Source organism: Chiloscyllium plagiosum, chromosome 29, assembly GCF_004010195.1.
Source record: "Chiloscyllium plagiosum isolate BGI_BamShark_2017 chromosome 29, ASM401019v2, whole genome shotgun sequence".
Classification (NCBI taxonomy): Eukaryota; Metazoa; Chordata; class Chondrichthyes; order Orectolobiformes; family Hemiscylliidae; genus Chiloscyllium; species Chiloscyllium plagiosum.
Genome location: NC_057738.1, coordinates 19427496 through 19446471, shown reverse-complemented (window position 1 = coordinate 19446471; position 18976 = coordinate 19427496). Strand labels below are relative to the sequence as shown.

Sequence of the window (18976 nt, the reverse complement as noted above, 5' to 3'; positions counted from 1 at the left end):
AACACTGGAATTTCGTTGTTCATAGAACTCTGCTGATACTTTTATCACATAGACTCGAGTAGTTCATCAAGGTGGCTCCGATTCATTTTCTCAATGGCAATAAATTTCAGAGTCACAAGTGACAACCACATCCCAAGAGTGAGTAGACACTACTTTGAAAAAAAATCTGACATAAATCCACAAGAAGGACTCCAAACCGAAACCTAATTCGTGACATTAATTTGCTAATCCCAAGGGGTGAGGAACAATTGTGCACAATTGAAAGAGATTAGGAGTCACATCAAAAACTAACGAATACTTGCTGATACCAAAGAAATACATAACTAGAATCTCTTTAAATTACAGAAGGCATGATTTATGATAATAGCTATATCTGTACAGTATTCACAAAGGTTTCTTCAACAGCAGCTTCCAAACCCACAATTCCACCATATAGTAGGTCAATGGAGGCAAGTACATGGAAATATCACCACCTGCAAGACCGCCTCCAAGGTACTACAGATTCTGGACTGGGAATACATTATTCAGTACTGCTGGGTCAAAAGCATGTAACACTCTCCCTAACAGCACTTGGGGTGTACCTACAAATAATAAACTCCAATGGTTCAAGAGGGCAGCTCATAATCATCTTCTCAAAGGCAATGACTGATGGGTAATAAATGTTAGTCCAGCCAACAATGCTGACATCCCATGAATTAATAAAATAAAAAGCATTGTTCTGGAGAACAGTTTAAGTGATGATATTTCAAAACATTTTATTGAAAACAGGAATGCTAAATGAGAATAATGGTTTTTTAAGCTGGGTTTCAAGTTGGTAAAAGAAAGATGCTAAAAGATTCTCACTTTGCTGCCAGTCTATTTTTAATGCATCTCATATAAAAATGGCAATGGCAAAGAATGAGCACATTTCGTGGCTAAATATTCTTAATTGCAATTGCTCAAAAACAACTTTCATTTACACATCACCTTTGTCACAACTAAAACTGCTGAGAAGATTCATGGAATTGTCACCAGAAGAACATTTGACACTGCACTCCATAAAGAAATATTAAGAAGGCAGTATTGGTCAAAGTTGTTGGTTTTAAAGAATGTCCTAGAAGGAGAAGAGAGAAACGACACTGCACATAAATTTACATTTGAACATACAAACAAATCAGGAATAGGTGAGGGTGGGCATTCCAGAAATGTTGCTGCCCACATTGGAACATTGAAAAATGAGGATGCGCACGACATCAGAATTCAAACAGTACAGAGATTTTGGAAGGTTGTTGAGCTGAAGAAAGTTATATAAAGATACGAGGGGCAATACCATTGAGAGTTATAAAATCAATGTTGAAAACTTTACAGCGGAACTAGGAACTAATATAAGTCAATAAGCACAGAGATGATATTTGAGTAGAACTGGTAGAGGTCCAGTCATTTTCACAATACACGGTTACCAGCAAATGTTGGTCCATTATTGAATTAGTTGTGATGATTGTTCTATGAGCAAACAATGCTTGGATCAATGGGAGAGAGAAAGACATTCTGTATATGCTGACATACACAGGAAAATCTTCAACAATATTTCAGGTGTCAGCCATGACTGGAGCCGTTCTTGCTTCTGATTTACAATGTTGTGGATTCCAGTAACACTCTAGAATCTTTAGTAGAAAATCTAGAGTGACATTGCGATGCATTACTGAGGGAATGCTGCATTATTGAAGGTACTATAAGACCATTGCGCCACATGACAAAGGAGCAGAAGTAGGTCCATGGTGACTGCTATACCACTCAATGAGATCACTTTCATGCCTTATCCCCATGTTCTTGATTCCTTTAATGATTAGAAACCTGTTTGCAGCAGCCTTGAATATACTTAATGACCCAGTCTCAATAATCTTGTGGTAACAAATTCCACAGATTCAACTACCTTCTGAAAGAAAAATTCTTCATTATTTCTGTCTTAAATGACTGATACCTCACTGAGATTATGCTTCTTGTCCTAGACTCTCCCACAGGGGAAACAATCTTTCCACATCTACACTTTCAAGCTCCTTAAGAAGCTTATATGTTACAAATTGCTTTGATCCATAGCTTTCCATAGTCTTTCCATATTTAAATAATATTCAATTTTTGTATTCTTCCTGCCAAAGTGCATAACTCCACATTTTCCCATATTATATTTCTCCTGGCAAGTTTTTGCCCGCTCACTTAACCTGTCTGTATCCCTTTGCAAACACTTTGTGCCATACTCAATACATGCTTTCCCCCCATTTTCACGTTATCTGCAAACTCGGCAATAGTACACTTATTTCTGTCATCCAAGTCATTGATACATTTTGTCTACAGATGTGGTCCAACCATTGATTTCTGCGCCACCCTGCGAGTTACAGATTGTGTCCTGAAAATGACCCCTTTATACCAACTCTGTCTTTTATTAGCTACTCAATCCTCTATCCATGCTAATATACTACCTGCAGCACCATGGGCCCTGACCTTTTTAAAGCAGCCTTATTTGAAACCATAATGAGATCTTTTCAGACATCCAAATATATTACATGTACTTGTGCCCTTTTATCTAAATGGCTAGTAATCTTTTCAAAGAGCTGTAATGAATTTATGATGTTTTACTTTGAGATAACTGGTTGGATTCCTGGGTTGGATTCACAAAATATTGTTCTAGAAAACTAATCCGAATATATTCAATGAATTCTTCTTCATGGCTATGTCTTCCAACTGGATTTTGCCAACCTACATGATGATTAAAGTCACTCAAGACTGTTTTGGATGAAACAATAAACTGAGTGCAGCTTAGCTGAACAACCATCTTGGACAGACAGGTTGGGAAATATCGATAAAGTAAATTCAAATTACCTAAGCATAACCTATACCAAATCAACATGCAACAATATTGACAGTTGTACGAAAGATATGTGGCTAAAAGAATTGGATTAGAGTACTATGTTTCTGATGGGAGACTTGAAAATGGAGTGGGCAGCATCTGTGTAAAGGTATTTCAGTTCATTATTGCCATGAGATTGAAGGATTGTGGTTGTGTCACCCATTAAATGGTAACTAAATCTAACATTTAAGCAATATATCTCATGAAATTATTCACTTTTCAGTATAACATTAATTTAATAGCCACAGTATGTGGTTTCTTACTTATATGATTAAATAATGCTGTACAGGCTTATTTGGGACACTAGAGTTCTGTCATCACTTGCTAAGGAAAGTCATTATGGTTTTTGATGAGTATTGCAAATATGCAAAGTTTGCCAAGTGGAACAATTGCATCATACACTATAATGAGGTCTGAACAGGAAAACTTCTCATCAAAACTGGAGTTTTCAGTCAAGGTCCTTCTGAACCACTGAGTTGATCATTTTTAGAAGATATTTTGAGATTACTCATGCAATCTAATGTGCCAAAAATAACAGAAAAGTGTTATTGCGCATATTCTGGCATTATATAAACATTGTTGACTAGGATATAAATAACTCCCTCCCTGACAAAAACTATGGGAACAAAAATGTACTGAGCTACAGTATGAATACGTTAACATAAATTCAAAGCAAAAGTATCTCCTTTCAATTGTCCCACTTACCCATAATATTCTACAGAATGAGGATTTGTCATTACATCCCAGGAAACTAAAGTAATCTTGGCAAAGTAGAAAGTAGCATTCACATCAGCAAAAATAACGATGAAGTGGGTAATACAATCAAAATTTAAACTAAAAACTGAAGATATTTCAACTTCTAATGGAGGAGTTCAAAATTAGAGGGCATAATTTTAAGGTGAAAGGAGAAAGATTTAAAAGAGACCTGAGGGGCAACTCTTTCACACAGTGACTGGTTCTTATTTAGCATGAACTGCCAGAGGAAGTGGAAAATACAGATAAAGTTGGAACATTTCAAAGACATTTGGACAGGTACATGAATAGGAAAGGCTTAGAGAGATCTAAGTTAAATGCAGGCAATTGGGACTAACTTAGTTGGGGAAATCTGGTCGGAATGGACAAGTTGGACCAAAGGGTCTCTTACCATGCTGTACGAGACTGGGACTCTATTTTGTTCTGCAGTACAGGATTGCACATACCTTATGCTATAGTGCTGATGTCAAACAAAAACTATAGTTATTGCAGGACAAACCTGATTACAGTTCTCACAAAGTGATCCTGGCTGAATTTGTCATAGAAAAGCTTTATGATGTACATGGGAACACCTGTGTGGTTCTGTAATTTACTTTTGAATTTCTCATCCCCAAACAGTAGAATCTCTATTAATTAAATAATTCAGAATCTTAACTGGTAGCAACTGCAATTCATGCATAGAGTTCATTGAAAGAAAATTATTTTTCTCGTTTTAGTACTAGTGCTTTTAAAACATGATTGAACAGAAATCCACTCATTTCACACAGTAAGATTACCTTCTGGTGTTGACAAAGCCATGGGGTAGAACTGGTGACAAAATCAGCAAAGGTGTCTTTGGCCATTCACATGCTCCTCCTGCTGAAGAAAGAATGTAAGATGATAATTAGTATGACAGGCAAAAGCAGAATGGATAAAATGCTAATGCAGAAAACAATACAGCAATATATTGCAACTTCTCGTTTTCCTTTCAAATGCACATCGCCATATACAGGTTTTGTTTACTTTTTAAACATTTTCCATAACATTGGTGTGGTTGTCTCTTATAAAGGCAATGCTTTTAGTCTGCATAAAGGGTACTACTTAATCCTTTGCTTCCTAACTATTGTGCATTATGAAAGGAAGTGCAATGACAGGATTGAAAAATTACTGGAAATCTTTTTGCAACATTGCATAAAATAAAATTTGCAAAATAAAAAAAAACTTCATTAAATGCATGTCACCTCTCACTGCTTTCAAAATCGTCTGAATGGAAAATTTCTAATTAGCCAAATTAGTACAGGAAGATGCTGCAAGGGAATCATTCGTTGCACCTCTTAATGTATGCTTGAAGAATAGCATGTGGTATGGAATAGTATAGCTCTCTGGATCAGGAATGTCACATCTAGTCAGTAACCGGATGGGCAAATGAGGGATAAAGTAAACAATGCTTTGATGTGCATATGTATCCTCATGTAGATTAAACCAGATCTTACACTGCAGTGAATCATGTAAACTTTGTGCCGAATGCTACACTACAGACATCCAAACGTTGTTAACTCAATTTTTTCAACACTTTAACAATGATGAGTCAATCTTTGTTAATAGGAATTACAAAACAGGTTGGACAGTTAGTAATTGAGAGTTTACTGAATACAAAAACATGACTCTATGGTTTGAAAAGCCTGCATTTTCCGATACAGTATTTTAAAACCACATTGTGAATGCGCTTTGTTGGATTTATCTGAATTTTCTTTGTTTAAACTTTACACAGTTGAAAATCTAGATGATTTAACACAGTTGAGGACTGAAAATCCTCTTAAAATATCAGACCTATCTTGTTATTAAATGAATAGGAGGGAATTTCTAGTTCCAGCACAATTCAAACAAAAATTGGCCAAATCAATAAATTTTAAGTCTAAATTATATCCATTGCAATTTGAGCTTGCACAATATTTAGCACTGACTTCAAAGCAAATGTCACTTGAGCCAGTTTCTCGTCCAAAACTGGCAATAGCTTCAGCATTTTGACTTTCTGTTAATTATCCATTTGACCTGCCCATTTACAGGTCCTCATGGCATTTTCTTAAAATTAAGCTTTATTTTAAAATTCATGGCACCAAACGGCATAACTTCACAAGGTTTGAAAATATAATGGTTTTCTTAATTTACTAAGAAACGGATTATAACACAGCGCAATTAATCATTTTCTGAATATGATTAATAATTAGTTAACTCACAAGTCTGATTAAAAGGTTTTTTTATATGAAGAATTCATTTTCAGCTCTATCAATAAAACACCACCTTATGTCAAAGATAGTTCAAGCATATTTTACAAATACAACATTTTATAATTTGGGGGTGTCCAGAACTAGAGGGCATAGGTTTATGGTGAGAGGGGAAAGATATAAAAGGGAACTAAGGAACAACTTTTTCGCACAGAAGGAGGTGCGTGTATGGAATGAACTGCCAGAGGAATTGGTGGAGGCTGGTACAATTGCAACGTTTAAAAGGCATCTGGATGGGTATATGAATAGGAAATGTTTGGAGGAATATGGGCCAATTGCTGGCAAACAGGACGCGATTATGTTGGGATATCTGGTCAGCATGGACGAGTTGGACCGAAGGGTCTGTTTCCATGCTGTACATCTCTATGACTCTAAATGTTGCCTGATTGTGCTGGTTCATTGAAGATTTTATGACACCACTATGCAAATCTTCAGAAAAGTACACTGGAAGTACCATGTGGATATCATTGCAGGTCAGAAACACTGGAGTGCGCACCTGAAATTCTTATATCGAACCAAACTAGTTTATTCCTGTTTGCTCATGTATGTACATATACAAACGGCCATGAGAGTGCTATCACACACCTCCCTTCATGAAAGGTTACACAGAAATTTAAGTTACATACAGTCATACAGCATAGAAACAGTCCCTTCAGTTCAACTTGTCCGTGCCGACCAAGTTTCCCCATACTAAACTAGTCTTATTTGCTTGTGTTTGGCTCCTATCCCTCTAAACCTTTCCTATTCATGAATGTATTCAAATATCTTTTAAATGTTGTAATTGTACCTGCATCTACCACTTCCTCTTTACATAGAACTCAAACACATTGTTGCTATTTACTTATTTACAAACTCATCCTGACCATTGGTTTATTATTGCGAAGAGGATATATCTTTCCTTGTCAAACTTTACGAATTTGGGAAAGACATTGACTGATTTTGGCTTGCTTCTCAGAGGAAATGTTTTTTATTGCAGCAATATTGATAATTTTTGTACCCAGCTTATTTGCCAACTGTCCAATTTATTGGACTCATTTGATTCTTCCCAACTTCCTTCAGCTTGTGAACTTCAAAAGGTAAAACTTGAATTACATAGATAGACCTATCCTGCCCACTACAAAATATGTCGACCAAATATGTGTGAAACCCACATATGTTTGTGACTCTTGCTGGTATCTGCTTTTGTCACTTCTGATAATGTCTTTCACTTTTACTTTATGTTTCAATTTCAGACTTATTTCTCTCACACCAACCCTTGCTCTGCTTGATTTCCTTGTCTTTTACTGAGTGTGCTAAATATAGCTTGCATTGAGAAAAATTATTCCAAGTTGGTCTTCTAAGAAACAATTAACTTGCCGTTTTGTCGGTAGCAGAGCAAGGTATCTTATGATAAATAAACAAAGCATGCACCCATCTTTCATTCAATTACATTAGATATTTCTTCTAATTTGTATCTAGTTTTTCTTTGACCAGAGTAAGCTTAACAATTCTTTCCTGCACATTCTTCTGCGTCATTTGAAGCAGTTTGATATGGCTTTATCCAGTTCATTCTTATGAAATTTGAAAATGCCTCACACAAAACTAAGGTCTTTGGACAGACAAAATTTTCTCGATGAACTCATAAACAACTATCAAACTGAGCAATATGTCTAGTGTTTTGCAAGTTGTTGTTACATTAGTCGGAAGCCCCTCAAACCACTCCATCACAATGGATAGTTGTTGCCTTCCAAATTCTCTGGAATCTATGTGCAGTCTCTGGCACTCTATAGCTGGCTAATGCCATGATTGCAAAGTATCAATGCTGGCTTCTTTATTATTGCTTTATTCTACACTGATACATCATACCTTCCGCATTCCTGTCTAACCTTGACCAACAAAAATAGCTTCTTGCTGGACTTTGTCAGCTGATCTCTAAATATTGATCATCAACTTCACATCGCAAGCACATTCTTAATCTTTCATGAATTGCAACTCTGGCTTTCCAGATAACAAAGCCTTTAACACCTGACAGCTTATTCTACAATACTGAAAAGGCATAATTTCTGAATACATATATTGTTCGACCACACATTTATGATATAGTTATATACTTGAAATAACTCCATAAATGCTGTCATCCTTTATTTACACACACACAGTATGTGGACTCTAACTAGCTAGCTCAGAGCTAGTCCCAAGAATGAGGAGAATCCATGAGACTCCTGTTTATACCTGTCCACCAGGAGTCCCTGACTGGCCAAGGTAAACAACCCCAATCAGGGAACTTATACTCAATGAGATCCACATAGCCAACCTTGTTCCATTCACTACAATACCTTTATGAATACATTGTCTCTGCAAATTGGCTTTTTGAGAAGCCTGCGAATTTCAGAAATTGCAAAGCTACTTAGAGGTTAGATACAGCTCAACCTACACTCATTCTAAGTGATTAAAGGTTTAACAGCAATCTAGGTTTGTTCAATACATCGCATCAGTTGTATTACATATTGATCTTCTACTATAAACTCTATGTCCTATGATCCTGCCCCACTAGCTACCTGATGAAGGAGCAGCGCTCCAAAAGCTTGTACTTCCAAATAATCCAGTTGGACTATAACCAGGTGTTGTGTGATTTTTAACTACAAAAATAAATACTTTTTTTTATTAAAATGGCTTAACACGGAACCTTAAACTTCTCTATCCTTTCTTTTGTTCCTCATCCTTCTATGAGATAATGTTTGCTCAAACTTTAAATCTTATTTGTTTCATCAAACTTCCCCCATTTTCTTGATTTCAGTAATAAACCTGCAATTATATTGCAAATCCATTCCCATGCATCTAAAGTTTATCTTCCAGATTACTATGGAGACAAAAACCTAGTGGCTCTTCAAAATAATAAAAAAACTATTTAAATTAACGGGTTTCACATGTCCTCTAAATAGCAGAGAAATAAATATGAGAAGGTTGTATTAAGTCATTGAAAATTAACTATCATGGAGTAACTTCAAGAATGGTATCCTTATGTTTAACTGCTTTTTGGAACACATCATGCAGTTTCCAGAAAATTGTCCTTTAACTGCTTGATACACTGGAGATCTAGAGACTTGTCCTTTTCCAAGTTGAACCTCAATAGTCTGAACAATGACAGAAACATCTCAGGTGCAGTAATTAGAGGATCCTACTATCTAACAAGTTGTCTCATCGGTGGCCTGGCAGTCAGTTCACATCCTGATGAGATAATTCCTTGACACTACAGTAAATCTGAACAGCCTCAGGAAAAACCTGTTCACATTCAGTTAGCTTCATCTCCAGATCATTTAAACTGAAATGTAAAATTCACAATCAGGAGATTAGTTTACAAGGAGTAGTAGTAGAATAATAGGTTATGTATCATGTTAATGTGCGAAATTCAAATTATCCTATCAGGCAAAAGAAGTTTAGTTTCTCCTTGTTTGAATAATCCAAATATAAATAGTTTTTCACATTCTTATTCCAAAGGTAAATTATCAGGTATATTTGTAACCATTTCCTTTAAAACCCATGTAAAAATATAATTGGCCATATCAAAATAGCACTAACCTTAAATAAGTTACGTAATGTTTTTGACTTATTGTGAATTTGTTTTGGAAAGGGTGGGTGAAGTGAGGAGGTCAAAAGCTAGGATAAAACCAAAAACTAAGGATGTTGGAAATCTGAAACAAAAACAGGAATGGTTGGAAAAACGTCACAGATCTGGCAGCATCTGTGGAGTGAAAGTAGAGTCAATGTTTTGGGTCCAGTGATGAAGGGTCACTGGAGCTGAAAAGTTGACTATTTTCTCTCCACGGATGGTGTGAGATCTGCTGAGTTTCTCCAGCAATTTCTTTTTGTTTGAGGACAAAAGCTAACATTGGTAAAATAGAATAAAAACCTCTGTCTTGGATTAGTTACATTTTCACTTAATTTCAAATCGTGCATAATAGCTGTTACAAAGGCACATAGAGAAGAGTTAGAGGTTACAAGACTATGGTATGGCAATCTAGTCAGTGTGCGAAAACAGTTGCATTTTTCCAAACATCCTCTTTCCAGGAAATAAAATTGCGTACACCTCTGACTGAAGTTATAAGTGACACGAGTTACCCAATATACATTGGGTCACTAACAATATTATCATTCATTAACAAAACTGCTGACATAACCTTGAAATAGTACAGGTTGTTCAATGGTACACATGTATTATAGTTGGCTGTTCCTCCATTGTGTGCTCATTCTTGGGGTGATGTTCCTTCTCTGGGATCTACTGTGCCCATGGTGATTGCGGTTGTCTTGGTAACTGTTGTTGCTGACCCATTTCTGTTGCTGGAGAATGGGGGACTGATAGTCAGTCTGTACAGATGGTCAGATCACATCGTCCTGCTCAGTTGCCTGCAAAATAATTTCTTTTGTGGTACATAGATCTCTGAGGTTGTGACAATATATCTAGTCTTTCATATTCACTGCACAGAATCTAGGTGAGAAGCTTAGGTCCCAAAAGTTGCCACAGTTCTGACTCTTGTTGACAGTGTTGAACATTTCCATTTTGACTTGCTGTCCAATCCTCAGCTCTGGCAATGATTTTGTAGCTTTATCAAAATAAAATTTTACTTTCTGCCATTTTACCTTGTTTTTGTCATTCACCCTTGTTATTATGTTTATCTTCAGTAGCCTGTTTTTGGAATTCGAGTGCTTCCTAATAACTCTCCTGAACTGTGCAGCACTAATTCCAAGACTGCGCACCCTCGTTCTAGAATTCCCAAACAATGGAGATATTTTTATCTTTATCTACCCTGCCTTTCCCTGTTAATATCTTGAAGACTCCAATCAGATCACTCCTTAACTTCTAGAAAAAAAAGGCACGATCTTATATCAAAGGAACTACGTGTCTCACATTGGCTAATGACATCTCTCCACAGGTTAGAAAATCTGACCCAAGCAGGTTCCAAACAGGGAACGGCCATATTGTTGATGATATTGATACGTCCTGTGCTATGATGGACTCATGACTTCAAATTAACTAATGCAGCATGTGGAGCTTCTATTGATGTAATATTGCTCTTTATCAAGCCCATAAGGAGGCCATATTTTGACCACATGTATGTGCAGCAGCTGATAGCTAATTGCTCCCTGCCGCACTTGAGTTCAAATTTGGAAGCTTCACCCATGTTCATTGTAGTAGCATCCTACTTGTGCTCTGCTCTTTCTAACAAACGTCAACCTACACCTTTTCATCCAAGGCAGCTCCTGTTGAAAGCATTGCTTTGCACCAATATTCAAACACATGTCAAATATGTGGTGGTAGTTTATGGAAAAATATGCTATTTTCAAATGCAGCAAACCTGAAGCCAGAGCCTCTTGCCACTTCCAATGTACCAAACATCGTCACCACAGCTTTGGAAACCATAAAGGATGCTGGTAATGAGCTTCAAATGATTGCATTCAGGTAGACATTCATAGGTGAAGGGGACAAATTAATCATCAACAACCTACTGTTCTCTGAAGTGGAATGTTGCTGTTGTGTCCCTGTCTGTAAGCCATAATTTCCAAGTATGAGGATCTGATAACCATAAAAAATGCATTTATAACGTGGCCAAACTAGTTGATTATCAACCTGCAAACCCTTCAAATATGACCAGGATAGTTGGTAAGAAAGGGAGAGTCTCTTGGTCAGCCAGGCTGGATGTGGAGAAGTCACTCTCATGATATAGCCTCTAGCAACAGATTAATAACCTGGTTCAGGAAAAGTAGTTGTGGAAACAGACATATGGATGTGATTTGTCTTCCTTATATGTTATTAGGTGTCAGGAAGAAGTAGTTCTTTGCAAAATGCAGCATTGAGATGAAATTTGATGAACCTTTCATAATGTATTGATTTGCACTGTTTTTTAAAATAATGTATCATTTTGGATTATCTATAGGAAGCAAATAAGGGAATACAGAATATAATCCCATGCTAGTTTTTAAGGGTCTGGAGGCAAAACATGAGTTTAAGGAGAGAAGAGCTGAGGCTTGGCAGTGACATTGTGAAAACAGCTCATCGCAGAAGATGGTTCTATTGTGTAATTGCTTCTCTGTTGAACAAGAGCCTGTGGAGATAGTGCCCTTCAGCAGCTGTGCCTGGTCCTGCAGATATGAAAACTGGTAATGACATCAAGTAAGGGCAGCCTGCCTCTAATGCCTGCTGATCTCTCTGGCATACCGTTAGTTCTATTCCTCTTGCATGAAATCAGCCAAGTCGAGATGCTTTGGTAGCTTTCCAAAAACAGTGCACTGGAATAATCTTCCTTGCCTTTAGTGCTCATCCTAACAACATGAGAAAGCAATCCTGGGTAATTGAAGGCTTCATTCTAATGCCATTATTACAAAGCTATAACACAGTCAGTGGAGAAGTGAGCAATAACAAGAATGGGACACACTGCAGCAACCGAGTAATCTGGAAGTGCCGAGTTTCAAAACATATTCCCTGTTACTCACAAAAGTACCCTAGTGACAGTAAAATTTGACAAAGAATACAAAAAGAGATAGATTGTGGCTGCAGCTGTTCTATTGGAGAGTATTGTGGCGAGAGTTTTAAGGGACCTTATAGGAAGTGTTATGCATGTATTCGAGGGGAAAGAAAACTTTCCAATACATTCTATGACAAATATTCGACATTTCACTGTATAGCAGAACATAAAATGCTCAGCAACTCCAAAATTCTTCAGACTACAATTCCTAGATTTAAATCTTTGATTCAATGGTCATGCTACCAAGTAGGCCCAGTCTGTAACAGAAAGGAGGAGAAAGTTATCAAGGTAGGTCACAGAAGCGACGGTTAAGATTCTCTTTGCAGTAGACTGGATGTCAGATTGACATTGGGTTGGGTATGGGACAAATATAAACAATTACATCTGGGAAATGATATACTGACCTCAAGATTGAGGAAATTTTCTAGTCTGTTGACAATGTATAATAACCAAGCACAGAGTAGAACCTGCCTGGCCTTTCAGTCTAATCTATCGAGTATTGGCTCAGCTGATAGCACTCTCAGAGTTGGAAGGTTCTATTTCACTCCAAGGTTTAAACCAAAACACCTGTGCTGTTACTCTAGCACAATACCAACAGGTACCACCTTTTGGATGAGATATTGAACTGAGGCCTGATCTGTCTGGAGAGATGAATGGAAAAGATCCCATAGCATAAGAAGGGGATTACTTTTGTGTCCTGGCCAATGTTTATCACTCAATGAATGTCACAAAAACAGATTGCTTGGTCATCATTCCAGTACATTTGATGGAGAGTTCCTGAGTACAAGTTTGCTATCATGTTTCCTACATTGCAACAAAGACTATACTTCACATGCACATTATTAAAGCCCTTTGGGACATCCAGTGGCCATGAAAAGCAGCACATAAATGCACATCCCATTTAAAAAAAATCAAACAAATGCAGGGCTACTATTTGAGGAACACAACAGTAACAGCTTCAAAACAGTTGTTCAAAAGAAAATTTTCTGGGAATTAAATTGGTGTGTTGAGTTTTACAAAATAACAGCTGTGAATCAATAGACTGCTTTACATCTCAATGGAAACCGATTGAAAAAAAATTGGTTGATGTGTAAAACAGTCTGCTGGTTTACTATTCGCTGTTTTGTACTATTGTGCAAGTTCAGTTTTACCCTGAGTTAAAACAGACTACAAGGTCAGTAATGGCACATCCTTTCATTTGAAGTCAGTGATCTATATAATCACTCATCTCCTTGTCCCTCCCATTTTCTCTCCATAAAATCTGTTCTATATTGGTATTGCACTACCAATAAATCATCAGTTAAATAATAATATTAAATGAAGCATATAGGGCACAAAATCTACATGTTACTTTTAATGTTACAAGAAATTCTGCTTAAGAAAGAGAAATGGTATGTTAAGTGAACTGTGTAACTAGAAATGTAAAAGAGCCAAAATTCCACTGTGGTTAATAGATTGCACTCAATCTAGAGATAAAAACACCATTTAAATGTATTGGGAGCTATACTGTTACCCTTATTACCATTACTGGTGCTTTGTGTCAGGATGTTACACAGGGTAAAGATATCTTAAGGTAGTTCACCTCTCCATTGTTTATACTGCATTTAAGACCTATCTAACGATCATCACTATAAAGTATAAGTACCATGTTGTTTCATTTTTTCTCTACTTTGTGATTAGATTAGATTAGATTAGATTACATTGTGGACTAAATAGGAGAAGAATTGTCTTAAAGCCACAGATTGCTGAAGGATTACTACATTTGAAACAAGTAACTTGACTTTTGTTTCAAGCACTGCTGACACAGCTGCTGTTCCAAGTAGGAAAAGGTGCAAACCAGCTAGAGACAGGGGTGTGTACAAATGGAGATTCAGCTGGCAACAAGTAACTGATTGGTCTGTGCACTGGTGGCCAGTTATTGATGTCAACGGCCTTTTACTTGTCCTCATGTGATTGGTTCTCAGGTAGCTAAACACTTTGGGGCTGTGAAGAAGATAAGCCATGAGATCCCCATAGGCTCTGCTGCTCACTTCAAACATAAAGAAAACCAGTTTATTTTCCCTTCAGTAGTTGCTGCAAGCTGTCAGCTTTAAGTAATAAATTGGAAATCTTTTATAAGTGTGGACCAGTCACACTGTCCCTCCTGCAAACCAAAATATCTGAAGAAAGACAGAGAAGTAGCTTTCTGATCAGCACAAGAGTGATCTCAATGTAACTGCATTCCTCGTCTTTCCCTCTACCCATAACACCCTTGTATCTTCATTGTGTGTGTATGTATTACAGGGAGTTTATATGACATAGTTCATAATTGTTTACCTGTATCTATTTACTTACAATGAATAATAATTCTTGCTTAGTACAGAACCTATAGTTTCTTTCAACTTAGGTTTGTGAAATTCTGTGTATCTTTAAAACAAAACTTTAATTTTTGTGATAACTTTGGGAATGGAGCGACTTGATTTCCAGTGTGTTACCCCAGTGAGGCATAACAAAAGTCTTACTGGAAGAGATATTTGTCGCAGTTAACAAGATAGTTTATTCCATGATAGAAATATGTACACTATGTTACTAATCATGTATCATTTCAAGGACTCTCAGATGATGTACATAATACATTTGCTCTCTTTGAATGCAGTGAGATTTCTGTGTCTCTACCCAAAGACTGTTCCTGACAACATCAGATTGGGAGGAAATAATACAACTTCAGCATTAACTCTTAAAAAGACATCCTTATACAACACCCGTGCTCCTCCCTACCAACCCAACCCCCCCCAACTTTATTCCACCATAGTTGACCCATTATACAATCATGTATATAACTATTTTATCTTTATCACTAAGCATCTGCGTCCCAAGTCTCTGAATTCACAAATGCAAGTAGTTTTCCACATTTTTTACATATTTTCTTTGGATTTGGCAGATCACCAAGCCTTCTGCTTGAGAACTGCTGACCTTTGTTCTGATCAATGGATGATTTCTCCTCTGAAGGATATTTTATCTCTAAGATATCCTTCACAGAAAATGTTGTTCCTTGCAGACCTTGTTGTTGGTCTATTTCTTTTTCTGGAGTTCTTTAAATCCAAATTTCCTTCACAAAGGAATTCTTCACTGCTAACTCGGGTAGTTGCTCCATAACATCATCCTGTGCCTTTTAAACTCATAAAAGTCCATCCTGGAAGATAGCTGCTCTATTGAAACAACTGCTTTCTTCATTGCAGCACCCTGGATTTTGAGACCAGATAACTTGGGCTGAATCTTACTGTTTTTGGCTTCAGTCTGATTTGCTGAATGAATTAATTATTTTATTGTCATGTGTATCTTACAGTAAGAAAAAAAACAAAATACAGCGGAAAGCTTTCATTTGAGGCCACAATACAGCACCATTTTGATAGTTTAAGAATAATTCAAAAATGAAAAGATATAATTTAAAGAGAAATCCATCAACACTTAAGTTATAAACCGGCTCAGAGAAATCTCCACTGTGCCTGACCTAACTAACGCCGAAGATACCTATCCTCAGGCGCTAACTTTCGCTGCTGGGCTCATTCACCTCTGCCACTGTTTGTTTTGGATCCACCAATGTCAGAGTCTCTCGCTGCAGCCCTCATTAATGTTGTCGTGATGCCCTTCCACAACCATGACACTGCTGTCAGCACTGGACCCAGCCAACAACAAAGTCGCCAATCCTCACGTGCCATCTTTTGCCTCTGGGCCTATCTTGCTGATGTCACCTCAGGGTCACTCTCGCCCAGGCTCGGTGCACTCTCCCACTGCGCTGGGCACACTCTCCCCATGCTGGGCTTGCTGTCCTCCGCCATGAGTCCACACCTGAATAGCTTGCCGCTGATGGCATCTGAACTCTTCACAGTAAGTACAAGTAAAAAGTAAGTAAAAGAATAAAAGAAAAAAACAAGAAAGGGAAAAAAAGAAAAGCGGATGGAGTGGACATGCCCCAAGCTCAGGAGTCCTACTCTGTCACCATCTTGTATCTGGTGTGAAGCAGAGCAGATTTTCCCACCATATCGTACCAAATCTGCTTGATTAACTTCTAACCTGCCCCAATGTCATCTCTCACACTCGATTCCATCTTACCATGTACCATTCCTGTCACAACTTGCCACTCCCAAAGTGTACTGGCATCCCTTATGCCTGCACCATCTTTAAAAGCCTACAGTACACTGGACCAGCACCATCTGTCTGGAGCTACCCTGCATACTTCACAACATTTGCCCTGCACATGGCAGAAAGGGGGAAATTGATACTGTGCTTTGTGGGCTGGGACCTCGAGGTCATGCCGGGCAGGGTACTGCAGAGGTGGATCTTCTTCTTCTCTAGCACCAGCTGTGGAGGCAACAACACCAGAACATGTCAGCCACATTATGACATTCTCAGCCATCTGGGGGAATGCACACCACAGGTCAATGACTTTCTCCACTCTGCCTGTATAAGTGTCACTACTCTTTTTCCAATACCTCACAATTACTCCATCACTGTACCCATCTCCCACCAAAACTCAAGCTTTACCACTCTCACTATTATCTGCAACATCTTCCCTCACTTGCTATCACTCACCCCAATTGCCAACACCATAAGACCATAACACATACAAGTGGAAGTAAGGCCATTCAGCCCATTGAGTCCATGCTGCCATTCAATCATAGCTGATGGGCATTTTGATGCCACTTACCTGCACTCTCCCCATAGCCTTTAATTCCTTGCGAGATCAAGAATTTGTCAATCTCTGCATTGAAGACATTTAACGTCCCGGCCTTCACTGCGCTCAATGGCGATGAATTCCATAGGCCCACCACTCTCTGGCTGAACAAATGTCTCCTCATTTCCGTTCTAAATTGACCCCCTCTAATTCTAAGGCTGTGCCCACGGGTCCTAGTCTCCCCGCCTAACGGAAACAAATTCCCAGCGTCCACCTTTTCTAAGCCATGCATTATCTTGTAAGTTTCTATTAGATCTCCCCTCAACCTTCTAAATTCTAATGAATACAATCCTGGGTTCCTCAATCATTCATCGTATGTTAGGCCTACCATTCCAGGGACCATCCGTGGATACACTGCAGTCCCAGTATGTCCTTCCTAAGGTATGGGGCCCAGAATTGGACACAGTGTTCTAAATGGGGCCTAACTAGAGCTTTATAAAATCTCAGTAGCACATTGCTGCTTTTACATTCCAACCTCTTGAGATAAATGACAACATTACATTTGCTTTCTTAACCATCTCATCAGGGAAATGCAACTCCTGAGTGGTTAACACTTTTTTTCAAAAATTACTTTCTTGGGGATAATGCAACATGCTATTCTCTATCTTTTTGGCATTTATTACATAATTGGAATGTTATGAAGAGCAATATATAGGAGTATAGCGATAGCGTTGGCGTGTATAAATTGAGCTCCTTTATACATTACTAATTTTCCAGTTTATAGGTTAATCCAGAAAGAGTGCATGAAGGGTTAAGCTCGATAAAACCTGCTTCAATTTTACTTCTGCATCTCACAGACTCTTTTGAAGAGTTCTTCCAAAACTTTGTCAGTGACAATGGAAAATACTGGAATGTCCAATGGTTTCACTCATCCAGGCAATCCAGTAATACCAATCAAATGAACTATCAAATGGCCAAAATGGACATAAATGAGCATTACTTAAACAGCTGGGGAAAACTGCTGCGTAGAGGATAGAGCCCACACAATAGGTGAAGCTGCATGTGATGTACTTTTATGGTTCAGCAGTTTTCACTCACTAACAGGAGTGTCTGAAAGTGCAAAAAGAAAATTAGTGAGAAAATAGACATTTTTTTTCTAGAGTCCCACAAGTTCTTTTGAAGCATGGTTTAAGTCAGTGAAATCCCCCAAAGAGATTCCATTTCATTCCAGACAGGCAATTGAATGAGACAATTGTATAGTATTCTCCAAAAACGTCAGGCAATAAATCCCTTGTCTGAGAAAGATGCGTGTTGGCTTCAAGGGCAAGGAGCTTTCATTTAATTCAGGAGATTTGGACAAATGTATTGACAAAGATATACTCCTGGACAAAAATAGCACTTTTGCTAACAGGCAGTGGTACCACAAGAAATTCAACAAAGTCTTTACCTGGCTAGGGAGCAGGCAGATTTTGTGACCTTCCAGCTATTATTGTACTTTTGAGACCTTGTTGTGTCTTTCGTAAGATAGCTCCTCAAGGAGTGCACTTTATGCAATTAGAATTTCCTTCCACAACAAGATTTATGGACTTCTTGAGCATTCCCACTTTCCATTAACAACTCACAGTCTGCCAAAGGAGCAAATGTAGAAATGTGTGCTTTTGGTAAAGGCCCAATCTGTTGGGTTGCCTTTATGGGTAAATGCGCATTATCCTATTGCCTCAGAATTATCATTTAGATTGTCTTTTCTGGCTTTCTTTCTTTCTGCAAAGTTTTTTTAAAAATTGCAAGACAAAATGTGACCAGACTTACATTTTTGTCACTTTCCCCATGACAACATGACTTTGCTGTCTCAGGAGAAAGTGAGGCCTGCAGATGCTGGAGACCAGAGTTGAAAAATATGGTGCTGGAAAAACACAGCATC

General features: G+C 37.9%; 1 protein-coding gene across 2 annotated transcripts in view; it reads right to left on the bottom strand.

Annotated features, from left to right (window-relative positions):
* LOC122564410 (catenin delta-2-like) overlaps positions 1-18976 on the bottom strand; it is a 1204994-nt gene that overhangs the window by 944201 nt on the left and 241817 nt on the right. The window contains exon 2 of one of the 2 annotated variants that reach the window (XM_043719228.1): positions 4414-4495. In XM_043719228.1, coding sequence (XP_043575163.1) covers positions 4414-4435 — 22 coding nt within the window. In that variant the 5' untranslated portion in view covers positions 4436-4495. The remainder of the gene's footprint in view (positions 1-4413; positions 4496-18976) is intronic. The other variant, XM_043719230.1, reaches the window with a different exon arrangement.